The sequence below is a fragment of the Ruditapes philippinarum genome, unplaced genomic scaffold (genome assembly GCF_026571515.1).
Source record: "Ruditapes philippinarum isolate M1 unplaced genomic scaffold, ASM2657151v2 ctg878_1_1_1_1, whole genome shotgun sequence".
Lineage (NCBI taxonomy): Eukaryota > Metazoa > Mollusca > Bivalvia > Venerida > Veneridae > Ruditapes > Ruditapes philippinarum.
In genome coordinates this window covers 164,785-183,210 of record NW_026856248.1, presented here as the reverse complement: position 1 = coordinate 183,210, position 18,426 = coordinate 164,785, and the positions used below count along the sequence as shown (strand labels likewise).

The 18,426-nt window shown below is 32.6% G+C and overlaps 1 protein-coding gene across 7 annotated transcripts in view; it reads left to right on the top strand.

Annotated features, from left to right (window-relative positions):
* Nucleotides 1–18,426, top strand: part of LOC132745946 (uncharacterized) — a 266,554-nt gene that overhangs the window by 205,023 nt on the left and 43,105 nt on the right. The window contains exon 1 of one of the 7 annotated variants that reach the window (XM_060734970.1): nt 12,859–13,059. The exons of 5 other annotated variants lie outside the window; for them this stretch is intronic. In XM_060734970.1, the coding sequence (XP_060590953.1) occupies nt 13,008–13,059 (52 nt within the window). In that variant the 5' untranslated portion in view covers nt 12,859–13,007. Of the gene's footprint in view, nt 1–12,858; nt 13,338–18,426 lie in introns of those variants that run through there. One more of the 7 variants, XM_060734969.1, reaches the window with a different exon arrangement.

Genomic DNA, 18,426 nt, shown 5'->3' with positions numbered 1-18,426 from the left:
ACTTCAAACTACTTTTCTCTCCCTGCTGTAGGTTTGAATCCCTCCAGTGACTTTGGATTCTTTCATGTGAGGAAACTTAGAAACCAGCTTATGCTTATGGAAAGTTGGTGGTTCTACTCATGTACAAGCTAATGCCTTAAATAATGCACAAAGTGACACCTAATGGCTTGAAAGTCACCATATGACCTGTACTGTGTGGTGCGTCATGTAACCTTCTCCCATCCCCCTCTCCCCCCCCACACGCCCCAACACACACACACAATTCATAAGTCAGTTCACAGTGTGTAGATGTTTTAATACTATATCCAGAAAGGAATTAATTTCGATCATTATAGTCTATAGCTTTATACTGGACAATGGGGTCAAATGCCAATTGTGATCATCCACTTAGCTTGTAATTGATTTATTCATCTTGTATTGGCTATATAAAGGAAGCTGGCTGTTCCATTGTGAGATGACAGATCATGATCTATTGCCAATGATATATTGACATAAAACTAAAATCATGGTCTAATGTTTGTAACAAGAGAGTTTTTTCATCAAAGTATGATAATAGCTTGCATGTTTTCAAAACAAATTTGTTCCATCAGTTAAAGTCAATCAGATGCCAGTTTGTGACTATGAAGGGGCATCTAAGAATTCCTTAACTTGAAAAGGTTCCATATGTCCCACTGGAATCACAACCATGTTTCCCCAAATTTCTTGCCAGTACTTGGAAAGTTCCAAGAAATCAGCTAGGACAAAGTGGTTCAGATAAGCTACAAAGTTATCAAAAGTCTACGAGCTATTTGTTTAATTAAGACAGTGAAATTTAGGGTGTTAAACAAAAAGAAATGAAATATTTAATGGGACATAACACACTTTCAAATCTAAAAGCTGTAACTTCGTCTTGATTAGTTTTAGTCCTTTAGGGATCGAATTATGATCCACATATAAAAATAATAATTTGTACTAGATTCATAATAAGGCACAAATTAATGTTTCTAATTCACTCACTGAAGGAATTTTCCTGCATGCAGCTCGTCTTAGATGAGATTTCCCAGTGGATAAAAAGCAAGGTTTTTCTTTCATTTTAACATGATTTATTCAATCTTCAACTTTTTCTGTTTGAAATAATCTCGAAGTTTTCAATATATATCGTTTTTCTCAAATGTTGCCTGATAATTTTGTTACTAATCTCAGGGCTTTAACAAATAAGATAGTTTAATAGATTTAAATCATATAAAAAGGAGAAGATATATTCCCAAGATTTTAACTTTGATCCGCACAATACCTCTATCTTGTGTTCATTTATATATCTATAGAGCTTCATAAAATATCCCTCAAGACGTAATAATTTTTGCTTATTTAGTTAGATGCTGACTTATCAATCCGTGAAATAATGCGGGCAGAAAGTACGACATTATCAAAATGCAAAGACCAAGTGTCAATATAATTGTATTTCCCTGAAGAAACACTGCTTTCAAATGGGGAAAAAAATGATTGATATATCATAAGATGGAAAGTATATGGCTGCAAATGTCTTATGTATGGTATTTTTACTGACAGATGTACAACATAAAATATAAACATGTCAAAAACATACAGATAAAAAAATGCAGTGAATCAATATAAGCAGTGAATGTAAAGTCTAGTCAACAAGGCACCATTCATTCTTTAAGCCCTTCCTAAGAATCCTTATATTACTTTTTACCCTGCAATGTTTGTGAAGCAGACTTGCCCTGCTTTGGTGAATTTCGCTATCATAGTTTTTTACCCTGCAACGTTTGTGAAACAGTTTTTCCCTGCTTAGTTAGATTTTGCTATCAAAGTGTTTTTGCAAATCAGTTTACTTGCCCTGCTTCTTGAATTGTTAATTTTAGGGAATTTGTTTTTAAAGTACTTTTACCATGCAATGTTTATGAAATAAATTTTCCCTGCTCGATTCATTAATAATTTTAGGGATTCCTTTATCAAAGTACTTTACCCTGCAATGTTTCTGCAATGTTTCTGAAACAGACTTCCCTTGCTTAATGTCCTTTGTTAATTTAAGTATTTCGGTATCTATGTACCTTAACCCTGCAATGTTTGTGAAATAGACTTGCCCTGCTTTCATTGTACATTGTTAATGTTAGAAATTTCAGTATTAAAGTACCTATACCCTACAATTTTTATGAAATAAATCTGCCCTCCTTGATTCATTTATAATTTTCGGCATTTCTGTATGGAAGTATTTTACCCTGCAATGTTACCAAAGTACTTAACCATGCAATGTTTGTGAAATAGACTTGCCCTGCTTTGTCGATTGTAGATTTTAGGGATATCACAGCCAAAGTATTTTACCCTGCAATGTTTGTAGATGGATCATAACCGTCAAGTCAGACTCCTTTGGACTGTTCTTTTATTATTACTCTATCAAGGGAGATAACAAGTACACAATCCTTTTACCATTGATGATAGGAAATACTGGGTAATTACAGGAATATATGTATCATCACATCTATGTTAATTAGTTTAGAAAAAGCCTCATTGTTCTGGAAGGCTTTATCTATAGGAATTAAATTAGCTGGTGAATTTAAATGGTGATGTTAATGGTGTTGAAATTAAATATGGAATGTTTTTGAACAGAAATGACTATCAAATAATAATAATAATAAAAAAAACAAATTTAGAAAATTGAAAGTTTTGAGCTTATTATTGAACCAGTTATGTAAATGTATTGTTTAGAATCAGGCCCTTGTTTAAATGTCAGCAATAATTGTTGTAATTAATGGTTAAAAAAAGATCCAGGGCTCAGATTGATATGCATTAAATTAATGTTCATCTTTTATGATTGGCACTTAACATTGTGATTTATTGCTGGGAAGGAAATGAGCTAGAACTAGGACCCAGTGTAGGTAAATTAATATTTTATTATTCAGTGGATTTTTTAAAAACAAATTCCATTAAAATTCATAAAGCTATATCTCTTGGTTAACATAAATCATTATGCAGCATAATTAAAGGTTACTTAATAAAAGAATAATTTATAATAGCTATTGATGTTGAATTTTATGGCAGAATGATTTGCTGTGAATACTTTTATAGTCTATTAACTCTTAGTCAGCTGGTGGCAACACACTCTACCCATAAGGCTACTAGTGCAAACCACATTCTACCCATAGGACCAGTGCAAACCAAGATCAACTGCCACATTCTACCCATAGGACCAGTGCAAACCAAGATCAACTGCCACATTCTACCCATAGGACCAGTGCAAACCAAGATCAACTGCCACATTCTACCCATAGGACCAGTGCAAACCAAGATCAACTGCCACATTCTACCCATAGGACCAGCGCAAACCAAGATCAACTGCCACATTCTACCCATAGGACCAGTGCAAACCAAGATAAACTGCCACGACCAGTGCAGACCAAGATCAACCACTATCTGTGCAATCTAATTATTTGGTCTGCTCTGTTTGCTACTCATTCAATACATATATTTTTTATGTCTTGATTGAAAGGACAAGTCTATTTAGCATGGAAAGGGTTAAATTTGAACTAAGAGATCACAAAAAATTGTTTCATTATCATCTTGCCCACCAATATTCCTTAAAATCACCTTGACAAAACAACCAATATATGTATTTCTAATGGGTGATCTTGAATGTTTCTAATGGGTGATCTTGAATGTTTCTAATGGGTGATCTTGAATGTTTCTAATGGGTGATCTTGAATGTTTCTAATGGATGAGCTTAAATGTTTGTAATAGGTGATCTTGAATGTACCTAATAGGTGATCTTGAATGTACCTAATGGGTGTGATCTCTTTTCATGAGTAACTTGAAGAAGTTCAATTGCTTAACAATATACAGGCAAGTTACAGATGTCAATGTTTATCGGACGAAGTCCATCTGAGATTGGTTTGACTTCCTATGAAATTTACAGGAAAGAACAGAATATTAGAAGGATTTTCATTGGTTAACTGAAATACGGGAATCTCATAGTCATTTCTTAATAAGTAAAATAACCTAAAGGATCTTTCTGAAACTTATCTATACATTTCCAAATTATAAAATAATCTAAAGGAGTATCGGAAACACACTTTCTAGTTGCATTTCTTGGATATTTGAGATCTGTGAACTTCCTTCCAATAAGTATTTTACATTGCTTTAAAAATTTATCATTAATTCTCTAGTGAATATCTTAACAGAATTATAAATGACATTCTAAAATGACCAGACAACCTATATAATGTCCACGATCTCAGAAAAAAAAATGTGCATACCGAAAGACACCATGCAAGTAAAAGCTGTTTTACCTCATCCAAGTATCGTTTTAAAGATACTTCTCGTTTTTTGTCCTTTTTTGTCTTGCAAACTGTGATGTTATTTAATCATTATTTATTAGAAATATATGAATTATATAAGAAACAAGAGCACTGCTATGCGGAGCATTATATGCCCGAAAGTGTTCTTTTTTGTTAGTAAGGATGAAACATTTGTAAGAAATGGGAATTAAATACAGTGTTACCTCCTTCAAAAAGCAATCCTCCTTTATAGCTGAAGAACCTTCATATATATATATGTACAGTTTCTGTTTTCAAAGCACCAGCATCAAATTGTAGTTATGCTCCAGAAACCACAACTTTCAGGGTAAAGATCATTGGGACCCTGACCTTTGACCTTATGACCCTAAAATCAATAGGGGTCATGTATTGGACATGGCTGTTCATCCTATAAGCTGTAGGTTGATTAATACTTAAGTTATTGAGCGGAAACTGTTTTCAGTTTTAAGGTAAAAGTGACCTTGACTTTTGACCTTATGACCCCAAAATCAATAGGGGTCTTCTATCCAATATGGACAATCATCCTATGAAGTTTGAATACTGTGGGCCATATTAAACTTAGGTTATGCTTCGGACACCATTTTCAGTTTAAAGGTAATAGTGACCTTGACCTTTGACCTTGTGACCCAAAAATCAGTAGGGGTCTTCTTCTCAATATGGACAATCATCCTATGAAGTCTGAATACTGTGGGCCAAATAGAATTTAAGTAATGCTTCGGAAACCATTTTCAGTTTTAAGGTAATAGTGACTATGACCTTGTGACCCAAAAATCTATAGGGGTCTTCTACCCAATATGGACAATCATCCTATGAAGTTTGAATACTGTGGGCCAAATGAAACTTTAGTTATGTCCCGGAAACCATTTTCAGTTTTAAGGTAATAGTGACCTTGACCTTTGACCTTATGATCCCAAAATCAATAGGGGTCTTCTACCCAATATGGACAATCATCCTATGAAGTTTGAAGACTGTGGGCCAAATGGAACTTAAGTTATGCTCCGGAAACCATTTTCAGTTTTAAGGTAATAGTGACCTTGACTTTTGACCTTATGACCCCAAAATCAATAGGGGTCTTCTACCCAATATGGACAATTATCCTATGAAGTTTAAATGCTGTGGGCCAAATGGAACTTAAGTTATGCTCAGGAAACCAAATTGCGGACGGACACCAGGGGGTATAACATAATATGCCCGAAATTCTTTCGGGCATATAATAATGCAAGAAATATAATTTTGCAAAGATTTAACTCTTTAAATGCAGTCTGACCACCCTCAATAAAACATGCATGCTGTATGCCATCATTAGTAAGTAGATATATTTGATGTGCGATGTTCAGTTTTAATAGTTTTCCACTGAAATCATTAAAACTGGTAAAGGTCATGTAAAAATTAAAATCAGTAGGCAGTGGCTTCAAATTTGAAAAAAATTATTTTTCAGCTTTTCCCTGAGGCTGTAGGCTGTGGTTAAGGAAACATTTTTAATTATTCAAGGAAGTTTTGTGTCATAAATCTGGGCATCCGGGTATTGTTTCTATATAATTCATATCTTCATTACACCAGACCTTTTGTGATTTACAGAGTCTTAAATTCTCTCAAAATGCAGTAGATCATTATCTCACCGTATCTGTTGACAGAATTCTTACTGATTTAAGACAGTTCTATTTCAATGCCACTTTCCCTGTAGCAATTCTTATGGCATGTGGAACTCAAAAAAAAAAGAAGAGAAATATCTATATAACCAGGATGAAGTATTGTAGCCAGGTTTTTCTAGAAATGTAAAAGGGAAATGTAAATCAAATTTTTCTTACCAGAAATTTCACAGGATTAAGTTAAAAAGATTAATTAAAACCAGGTCTGATAATGGATGTGAAAACTGTAACCTGATAAAGTAGCTAGTACTCTTGCAATTAATTATGGTTCTATTAATTGATACAGATGAAATTTTTCAATTTGTTCTTTTAACCTGAATTGCAGTATAACTTTTAATTGAGAAAAGCAAGATAGATGGTGAAGACATAGATACAAACATTATATTAAGTGTTTCTTGCTTGTTCCAGGGTCTTTCAAATAGAATGGTCTGGAAACACGCTATGAAACCCTTCTCGATACAATTAAACATGTCTCGGTATAAATCGGTATTATAAGTTTGCTATAAGCAAATTATGTAAGTGTTCAAGAAAAGGGTGAATATTAAATACAAGAGCAAAAATGAAAATTTTAATGACATGATGTTATTTAAAAATCTTTAAACTTTTGAAAAAAGAATAAATATTTCAGGAAATAATATTTTTCAAAACCATCTTTGTTAAAAAAAACATAGATTGTTTGTTCAGAATATTTGCCGATAATCGGCGCCATTTTGAAAATGCACCAAATTAAACATCAAATATTTGCAAATAACATCGTGAAATATTATAATATTTTTACATGATACGATTTAATAACATCTTATCTCTGTAAAATCAATTTCTATTTTGTCATTGAACAATGCATGAATGTAAAAAAAGCTCATGAAACTCTATTTTCAAATATGAGCAGTAGATTTTTACCTTGACACCGGGGAACGAAAAATTTCTAATTTCATTGCAATCTATAAAATTGTTATTTTTAAAGTAAAAACTGATAATATAATGTAGTCAGAGTTAGTTTTTAGTAATTTTTTGATTGATTTAACAAAACATTATCTTATGATTTGATTTTTGAATGCCATATCACGGTCAGTAGATAACCCAATCAGGTGACTCAACCGAGACAGCATTTTTCGTAAAATTTGTCTGTCTCCAGACCATTCTATTTGAAAGACCCTGCTTGTTCTAATAAGCTTAATTAAAACAATCTCAGTAAACTGTATTATTCATTGTTAGATAGAATTATGTATCCATACTGTCACAGCTAAAGTAGATCTGAAAAGTATCAATGGAGTCCACATGGTCAATGTCACTTACTTTGAATCTCTTGCCCTTAGGATGCTGTTGTTTTGAATCAAGTCGGCCCACTGCAATGTTCAATTCTGTCTTGATCATTGCTAGTTTACAGTATGTTGCTTTTGCTTGTGTCTAAAATGATGCAATGAGAAATAGAGACTATGAGGTGCATGAGGGACAGACAGTTTTTCTTTTACTGGCATTTGGAATTGAGGTGTCTAAAATGATGCCATAAGGTGCCTAGATTTATGCCATTATAAACAGTCAGTTTTCTTCTACCAGCATTTGAAATTAAGGTGTCTAAAATGATGCCATAAGGTGTAAAAATTTATGCCATGAGGTACAGCCAAACTTTTCTTCTACAAGCATTTTGAGCTGTGTGATATATTTGACATATTTTCATTATCATTAATATAAAAATTGTTTGACTGGACACATATTATGACAAAAAAATATTTTCATGACTTACTTTGATCTACCATACTGTATTTGGTCCTCTACCATACTTTATTACTTTATTTGATCTTCTAATAAAATAACATCTATCATATTAGTATCTAAAACTTTGACAATCTATGTTTAATTAAACTATGTATTTATTAAACTATACATAAAAACATAACAGTGGATTGAATTATACATAAAGTTACATCACTTAGTGCAAAGCTTTAGCTCTTAAATTTGAGCCGCATCACGACAAAACCAACATAGTGCGTTTGCGACCAGCATAGATCCAGACCAGCCTGCGCATCCGTGCAGTCTGATCAGGATCCATGCTGTTCGCTAGCAGTTTCTCTACTTGTAATAGAGTTAGTAAGCGAACAGCATGGATCCTGATCAGACGGCGCGGATGTGCAGGCTGGTCTGGTCTGGATCCATGCTGGTCGCAAACGCACTATGTTGGTTTTGTCATGACACGGCTCAAATATTGATTTAGGCTAGCTATATCTGAATAAAATTTTTGGCCTGAATTTTATGGCCTTTTAATTGCATTATTGCATTTTGAATGAATATAAAAAATACACTGTTGAAAGTTGTAGTTAAACTTCTGTGCACTCTAACAAGCCTTTAATGTTAGCCATGCTGGTCGCAAACGCACTATGTTGGTTTTGTCATGACACGGCTCAAATATTGATTAAGGCTAGCTATATCTGAATTAAAATTTTTGGCCTGAATTTTATGGCCTTTTAATTGCATTAATAGGTAATAGGGTTTGTAAGCAAACAGCATGGATCCTGATCAGACTGTGCGGATGCGCAGGCTGGTCTGGATCCATGCTTGTCGCAAACCCATTATGTTGGTTTTGTCGTGATGCGGCTCAAATTTGTTTCCTGTGCTGGAAATGTCTGGGAGAAAGAGAAGAAACATATTGGAACTTGTTGAAATCAAACAAGACAGCGAAATGAATTAATGTATTGCTTGAAGTTTTTCAGCACTTATTTTGAATCAGGATACTTGATTGTTCTCAATTTGAAGATGAACATGGCATGACAGTTTCCGATCTCATAGATTGTCTGCTGTTCCAAAATTAGGAAATTGCCGAGAAACACTGGAAAGGTTTTGAAATTTAAAGACTTTCATTTGATGCAATGTGTCTTTGATAAATTAAAGTAACTTTTAAGAGTAATGTGCCAGGAACCAGAGACTTTATCAAATAAATGGTCCACATGTCTGTAACCTATTTATTTTAATGGAAGATTTTCCTGTCTTTTAATCCAAGAATGACACGAATCAGTCGGAGGCAAATAGAAAACAACTGTGTTTATATATGTATGTAATCAAACAGATACTTCTATTGTAGGAATCACATTTACTTGGCAGTAGATATTTTGTGTTTTTGACATATTACTTACATTATTAGAAAAAAACCAATTTTAGAAAAAACCAATTTTAGAAAAAAACAATTTTAGAAAAAAACAATTTTAGAAAAAAACAATTTTAGAAAAAGTTAAAGCTTAGATTGACAAAAAATGTTTCAGTACATCAAATCCCAACATTCTAGTATCTATGGTCGTTCATAATAAAATACTTAGCCTCTGTGCTCAGGAGGAACTTAGTAACATGTCTTGAACTTCAAACAACCCTGATAACGATTATGATTATGATAGTAGTACACATATATATATAATCTGAAAGACTTAAATATAATGCTCAGTCAGCTACAAGTTACCTTGTTTATTTTTGATAACAAAAATTCATAAAGTTATAAGTACGCAACTTCATTTCCGATGAATGGTGCAATGAGAGAATGATGAACATTTGTTACCATTATCACATTTGTTTCAGGTATGTAACAAAGTTCTTGTTACAACATCTTTTCTTTCTGGCATACAAAATAGTTCCGAATGTAACAATGATCATGTTGCAACATTTGTTCCCGGAATGTAACAAGGTTCCTGTTGTAACATTTGTTCCCGGAATGTAACAAGGTTCCTGTTGTAATATTTGTCCCAGGTTATATGCAACTTGTTTGCCATTGTAACATTTGTTCCTTTTGTGTGTCCCAGGTCATATACAACTAAGTGCCAAGCCAGGCAGTTAACATAGTTCCCATTGTATCATTTATTCAAGACATGTAACTAAGTTCTTCCTGAGCACACAGGCACAGTGATTTTATTTTGAATGGCCATAGATTCTAGAAAGTTGGGATTTGATGTACTGAAACTGTAGACATACAAAAATTTGTCTCATCTTTTTCCAAAAGATTATAACACTACATATTGTCACACAGGAATAGGCTTGAGACTTTGTTACACAAATTACTATTGTAATTGTGAAGTATTTTTCTAGACATATTTGTTAAAGGGTGTGCTTATATGTTTATAAAGTTAAAATTCAAGACAACCCTAAACTCGTGGGAGTTATTTTAGTTCCCAGATTAAACATAATTCATGGTTGTATATAAGATTACCCTAGTGAAATAATCAATCAGAAATCTTTGCTAAATGCTAACTTAACAGGGTGGGAAATAACTACAGCCTGTCTTAAGAAAAAAGAAGATCTTCAATCAAATCACTGTACCTTTATTGTGGTCCTGTTGTGGCTGACTGTTTAAAATTGCTGACTTCATATTATACTGACTTTATATCTCTTTTTCTCAATCTTGGTATCTGATCAATTTATGTTTTAAGGATATGGAATTCTTCCATGTGGGGAAGGTAGCAGTAACTGGCTAGCTTTACAGAAGGACAGTATGTTCTTTCCAAAGCCAAAGGGACAAAAGAAAGCTTGACAGTCACCTTAATAATGACCTTGATAGTGTAATTGTAACCAAAATATGTATTAGGTCACTCAATTGAAGATAGTATTGTTGCTGTTTACCCTTACCATGCTAAATATTGTTAAATCTGGACAATACCATTCATCATTTTTAAAGACATTTTCTAAAATAAAATTAATTAAAATAAAATGAAACAAACAAACAAATAAACATTTTCAAAATATGTAGTGACTGAATAGCGAACAGTGAAGACCATGATCAGATGGTCTGGATGTGCTGTCTGATCTAGGTCTTCACTGGTGCCATATGTAGATTCAGTCACCACGCTTTCACACTAATGGTTTTAAGAAAGCACAACTCAATGCAGCCTTGAAGCAGCTATTAAGCACTTGCCCAAGTAGAAAATTCCACTTAATGTAGACCTGAAAAAAAGATTTAATAGGTTGTAATACACTTCAATACAACTTCTTACGCTCCATTTGCTGTATTTAGTTGTATACAAAATGATTAAAACTTGATTTTTTCCCTAGTTAGACAAAAGACCACACTAACATATAATGATGCTCTTGGTTTTTCTTTTGTTGATGTTTCTTTTATGAGATGATCAATGATTACAGAGGCATTCAGGATGGGAATTTAATTTGCTGTAATTTCCTGTAACAATCAGGTGTTCACTTCCTACACAAAATGAATGGCAATTCATCAATCATTCATAATAATCTGAGCTATGGAGTATACAAGGGAGGTAAATCTGATAGGTACATTTGGATAATTGTATTGTACAGTAATTTCCCTTATATCTGAACCTCTAAGGCTAATATTTGACAAGATTATCTGAAGGCTTTAAGAATTTTTGAAGTGATAAATGATTTTGCATGTGTTATTGTAGTCTAAATATCCTGATAATTAAATTAACCCAGATCAAACATGAATATTGATAATGTATTTGTATGGAAGAGTTAGTGTTCTTGACACCCTTTTTGTAATGTGATTAGTAACTTAATGTGGATAAATAGAACATTTTTATTACTATTATCACTAATTTCCTTTGAAGTTTGTCTAACTGTTAGATTTATCTGAAAATGTGTGTGTCCTTGTTTTGTAGGTTCAGGAATATGCTGTTACATTTTTCAGTGTTTTTGTTTATGAATATTTGATGTTCTTATTTGTTAAGGTGTCTTTGTGGCCAAAAGTGGCTTGTTGCTGTTAACAAATCAGAAGAAAAATACCGTCCATGGCAGAGTGGTTAAGGTCGCTGACATTAGATCACAGGTCCCTCACTGCTGTAGGTTCGATCCTCACTCCGGTTGAAATCTTTCATGTGAGGAAGCCATCCAGCTGGCTTAAGGAAGGTCGGTGGTTCTACCCAGGTGCCTGCTTGTCCCAAAGGGGCACCTTGGGTCTTCCTCCACCAATAAAAGCTAGAAAAAAATTGACGAAAAAATCTCGGCGACATGCTCTAGGATGGCCCGACTTAAGTGTACTGTCGCCCATATGGGCTTTCAGGCGGCGACCTTAAATAAACACATTAAAAAAAAGGGACTTTTCTGGGAGGTGTTGTCCTGGGTTTAGCTCACTCACATCTGTCCTCAAAAATTTGGTTACCAGTAAAAGAATTAATGCTTGCGGGTTAGTTTAAACTGTGAAAAAAATATTACAAATACGAAAAGTTTATTTTGCATAAAGCACAATTCATTGCTCTTACAACAAGTATAAATTGTAATTTATATAATATTATCATCAATAGCATATCATAACTATTTTGTTGTCTTGTCTATGTTGACACTGATAAGATAATTTGTTGATTTTGTTTATATAATTGACATATTTGAAATTCAAGCTTATCCTGATAAGATCTGTGGCATCATCCACATGTCATCACTCAATGTTTATCTTATCTTGTAAAATTGATAATATATATACGAGATAAATAATTTGGTCTGAAGGAGTAATTTGTCAGATTGGATAAATTAATTCATTAATTTGCTTAAAATGAAGAGAAGACATTTATAATATATGTTAAACATGGCAAATGTCTAGGTGACATAATAGCCATTTGTTTTCTTCAATAAAAATGAATGAATATATTTTTTCTAATTACAAAAATCTTATTAATTTGTCATTATTCATTTTTTTGCATTCACCAATTTATTTCCCCCTGAAGTGTTCAAATTAAAGAGAGAGAATATTAAAATAGTTTCAATTCAATTTTAAATTTCTATACACCACAATACTACCTGATACAGCATTTTATTTACCTACACACTTGTCTTCTAACAGGTAAAAAATGTGTAAAACTACATGTTTCCTGTGTGAACAGGTATAACACAGTATGTGATGCAGTGTCTTGCAATCTGTTATAAACATAGCCCAGATTTTTGTGTTAACATATTATTATTGCATAGTTTATTACATAATCAGTGTCACTTTATGATAACAATATACCACATTTAGGTTAATTGATTGCTGGCTTCAGGGCATTCAGGATGTAAATTTATAGCACTTACACACCCCTGCTATGTTACAGTGGACCAGCCCTGATTACTTTATCAAATGAAAGCTTACTATCAGATCTTAAACTTGGCTTTTGTTTTTGATTTAAATTGTAAGTTTTTAACACTTTCGTGACTGGACTTTTCGTAAACTTTTGTGAACTTTTCTTCAATTATTAAGACAATGAAAACCCTGTGGATTTTTCATAACTGAACATGTAAAAGTTTTGAAAGTTTAAAGTGAATGGATTGAATGTTTGAAATTTTGTAGTAGCAAAACTAAGGCAGACGGATTTAAGTATAAGCATGCATTTTGATCAGATGAAAGTTTATGGATTAAAGTTGGTTATTTCGGCATGGATTATTGCATGTGCAACTGTACAAGTTTATGGTAAGACAATATTAGGTTAAATGGGAGTCCAGGGTGTTTTTTCTTTGTGTTTTCCTATAATACCTTGCAGGAAACATTTGTTAATTATAGTAACATGTGTTAACTCATTGTTTTGTTTTGTACCTGTCTTGTCTTGTGTGAGTTTTCTGTGTAGATTTGTTTTGTTGCTAAGCCTCAGTTGGTGAAAAGTACTGATTCTAACACAATAGCTGTTCCGCTAAAGGAAATCATTTCCAATTACCAGTTTAATAAATCACTGTTAAACATCTCCATGCCAGTCTGTAGATATACTGATCTTTCTTGTCTATGAGTGCATGTATAAGAACAGGTGCTATTAAAGTATATAGCTCAGGGAATCTTTAAATCTTGTGTCACATTTGACTGATTGTCTTTAAAAAAAATACATTTTATTGTATGAGGCTTCTCATGATAGAACCTTTAGTTAATTTGATATGTTAATGGTAACTGGTTGACAGACCTTGATTATGTAAATGGATTTTTAAATTTTGAGAAGCATACATGTAGGGTAGCCGAAACAAATTGTGCGCTTTAGGGCTTTTTATTATATAGATGATGGTCGCCCTTCGCAACATCTTTATGTAAAATCAGATTATAAAATTGGTTGGTCTTGCAGTGGAAATATTGAGACTAACATGTGATGTAGGGTATATAGGAAAATAAAAAAGTCATTGCCTGCCAAACTTATTAAATATGCTGGGAGACATTATTGATGTTTTTTTTTGCCACGGCAGTCTGGTATCATTTTCACTTAATCCATTTACTTTGTAACCTGAAGAAATAATACATTTAAAATTTCAAATACAAACTGTGATCAGATTAAATAACACAGGAGGAAAATATAAAATTTGGTGTCATTAAGTAAATATATTCACATTACATTCTTAAGAAAACAAAACTAGGCCTTATCAAAAACACCATAGAGGTTTTTTTTATGATAGCTTAAGTGTACAAAAAGTATTTGCACAAGAAAAACTTAAAACAGGATAGCCACAATCCGCATATTTTCTGTATTGATTTTAGGTTCTCGATTTTAATACTGCAAAATCATTGAAATATTTTATACTTCTTAAAGGTTGGGCAAACTGGTTTCTCCTAATCCAAGATTTACGTTCTTTTCAACCACTCTGTGTAGACTGTCATATTTCAATGTTCCACTGTTTATCTTAAGTTGCATTCTTTTTACATCTTAATGGATCTTTTTGATAAATATGCTCCATTTCTTCTGAAGTGGGTCTTATTAATTTCTTTATCCTTTGTCACTATTTCTTGTGAATAATCTATATTTGTATTATACTGATACAATAGTGAACATAAACAGTGATTAAAATATTTATGGAATGTCGACTGTTGATAAATGATGACAAAGTTTAAACATATAACAATTTAATTAAGCTGATTTCACCACCATGTTTGAATTACAATTTCAGATGTTTCCCACCGTTTATGTAAATTATCAAAAATTGACATCTTAACTAGCGTTTTAGTGCTACATAAGTGGATACATTATACGTTTTTATTTCAAAAATAACCTTAAAAGAGACTGGCAAGCAATTTAATACTTGGCTTGTATGTCTTAAGCGATGGTATGGTAGTCTCCTCACTCAGGGAGGTGGTGAGTTTGGAGCCCTGTAATGCATTAATTTCAGGTTACAGTTACAAGTACAAAGATTCTAACTTTAGCAAGAAGTTCTAATTGTTAGCTCAAAAAAGTTCAATAAGCTCCAGGTAGCTTTTTGCCTTTAAGGTTGTTTGAATTCAATGCCAGGGGTTGAAAGATGGACGAGTCTCCATTTAAAGATATTTAGTGTGGTAAGGGTAAACATTATGCCAGCCCACATAGCTTAATCGGTTAGAGCGCGAGACTTGTATTCACAACATTGTGGGTTGGATCTCCATTCTGGCCAACTAAAATTACTAATTAGTCTTTCAGATGAGACTTTAAATCAAGGTCCCGTGTATGAGTGCTTAAACACTTGGCATGTTAAAGATCCAGGGGAAGCTTCTGGAAATGGGGCATCTAAATTCTGTATCATTCTGTATCTTGCACTATCCTCCAAAATATAAAATGACTTATACTCTTCATATGGGCTACCGGTGGCGAGTATAAATAAACTCAAATACACATTATGGTCATTTCAGGACCAGTCCATCTGATAAGGTAAATTAAAGCCATTTTCATCATTCAATTAAAGATGTTTTTTTGCACAGAGATAATTTTTGCACAAAATATTTCTGTCATCATATTCTAACAGCATGCCAATTCTGCCTGTACATCCACATAAAAACTGGAAATGTCCTTAAAAAATCCAAAAGATAATCTATAATGTTATTGACCTGAATATTTTCTTAAGTACTTATAATTTTTGCTATATTACTTATGATCAACATTGAACAATATTGCACCCACCTAGCTTGCTAAACAGTCTAGACGGTACCTCAGGGGAATGAAAGGTTACTGAGGTCAAATTTTATTGCAATTTTGACAGGCAGATGCATTTCAATGACAGGTTTATGTAATAAAACATTTGTTATTTTTTGCTGATCGCATTTTATCAGGGTTAGTTTTCAATCCTGAGGCAAATTGCTCTTGAGAAAAGTCTATGATTTAAAGTAATTAAGATTTTTAATGACTTCATCAATGATTGGTTTCTAATTGGTTCAGATATATATTTATTATTTCCTTGTTTGTTTTCAATCAAATTTTGACAATCAAATTTGCCAAATTAGCCCTAGAAAACAATTACGTGCATTTAGATAAATTTAGTATAGTTATAAAGGGTATTATTTTTTTTCCTGAATGAAGAGATGTATTGTATTTATAAATTCTGAAGATATGACATTATGACAAATAATTGGATGGCAGATTTACAATAGGGTGACATCTTCCCCAATTTCCTGATTTACAGCCCTTAGAGAAAAAAGATTTATTGGAGAGAAGAAACAAATGCTTGAAGTTTGTGACAGATTACTTAGAAACATTTTCAATGAAAAATGGAAATATGATGGTGGCTGTAACTTTTCTTTGACACTCTTTATTCAAAACTACATTATTTCTTTGAGTTGATTGAAATGAATTTACATTTTTTTCACTTTGGGATGATTTCTGCTTCTTTTGCTTGAATGAATGATATTGTGTCAGTAATGTAGATTTATTGATATACGAAGCTAATGAATATCCTATCCGATTGTGAATTTCAGTGTTGATATAAAAGTGGTTGTCATTGTGCATTTGTCCTTATTATTAAAGTACATAGTCATGCCCTTTCTTGATTAAGTATACTGAAATCCAATCAGATGATGAAGAAAGGTTGTCAGATAAAAGATAAAAAAAAAATAAAATAAAACATCATATTTATCGAATAGGGGGAATTTTGTGTAAAATGATTGTAATTTTTGTGTAAAATTAAATTTAGATAAAAAGATAACAAAAAAACCTCTGTAACCAAATAATTAGATACAAAATGTATCATATACCTTCATTTTGATATCAATTCAGTTATTTTCTTCTTACACTGACATTCAAGATAGCAGGGTAAATAAATAAAGTGGATTTTTTTGTTAATAATGGGATATGTCTGTATTACATTACAGTGACATTTTTTACATGGATATGTGACATATTGGATAACATACTTGAAATTAAAACCAGCTCTCATTCAGTGTCATTCCTCAAGATATCACTTTAAGCTGACATCTCAAGTTTGTAAATTCAGTAAAATATTCGTTTTCTTATATCATGATAAAGAATAATAAAGTCATGGGTCAAAAGTTGGTCAAGGAGTATTATTGGCATTTTCTTGACATCTGAGATTGTAAAAGGTTTTAAAATTGTTATAGTATAGTTATAAAGCTCAATATGTTTTAAGAGGCAGGTTTTGCCACCTCTGTGCTTAAAATATATATCTTTTGATTTACATAATAAATTGATATCTGTTGCTTTTCTTTTAACCCAAATTCAATGCAAAATTTGTATGAGAAACTTTTACTGGAAAACAAATTAAATGCCAAACTCCCTCTGGAATATGCATTTCGTCTTGTGGGTTTGCTCAAGTATTTGCACCTGTGTACAGCATAGAGTCAGGTCAAACTACTGCCCAGCCCACCAGCAGCTTCTGAATAATTGATTATTGCCACAAGTGTTGACAATAATGGTATGCTAACTGAGGCATCTAAAAGCTTTTATATTAAATGCACATGATTGTGGTACAAAGACATTGAATATCCATTTGACTGTTTATGTTATGAAAAGCACAAAGCTACACCTGTTTTAACTTTGCAGGTAATTTTTCAGTCATCTGCTACAACTGATGCATGTTAAACAAAGCTTGGATGTCAAAAAGTAATAAGATTAAAAATGTTATAATACAGGTGTCATTTGCTCAATTTTGATCATACCATATGTCTTTGAAAATCTTCTCAAATGATTGGCATTATTTTGTCTTCCTAATAACTCAATTTGGAGTGTAGGATAGTTTTGGTAATTCTTATATTTCCTTACTGAAATCATCTAGGAGCAGTCTATAATGTTAGAAATATAATAAATTGGGATCACCACAATCAATTTTAAATAAATACTTACGTTTAATAATTTACGTCGGACTAGTAATCTAAGGATTGCTGACCGCGTGGGTTCAAACCCTGTCAGGGGCAAGCCGTTGTTTCCTTGAGCAAGAAACTTTACATTTATTGCTTAGTACTGGTTGGTTCCAGGAACGGATTGGAGAGTGTTTCAATAAGCTTACAGCTTCCAACACAATCGAACTAAAATAAATTTGTATAAAGTAATAATTTTAATAGTTTGTCTCTCCAAAAATTTTCAGATCCTCAGTCCTATAAGATTGGTAAATTGAAGTGTTTGAGCACATACCATTCTTGCTGTTGTAACACCTGTACACAAAGGAAATATGGTTACTTATCATGTAGTTAATCTTTAATTGTTGAAACCAAGGTAAACACAGGTTATGTAGATGGTGATATATTGGGGGGAAATGAAACCGGGAGAGAAAATCTTACTATGTAAACATACTGTAGATAGTTGAAGAGAAGTTTCAAGGGCTCTTCTGTCACT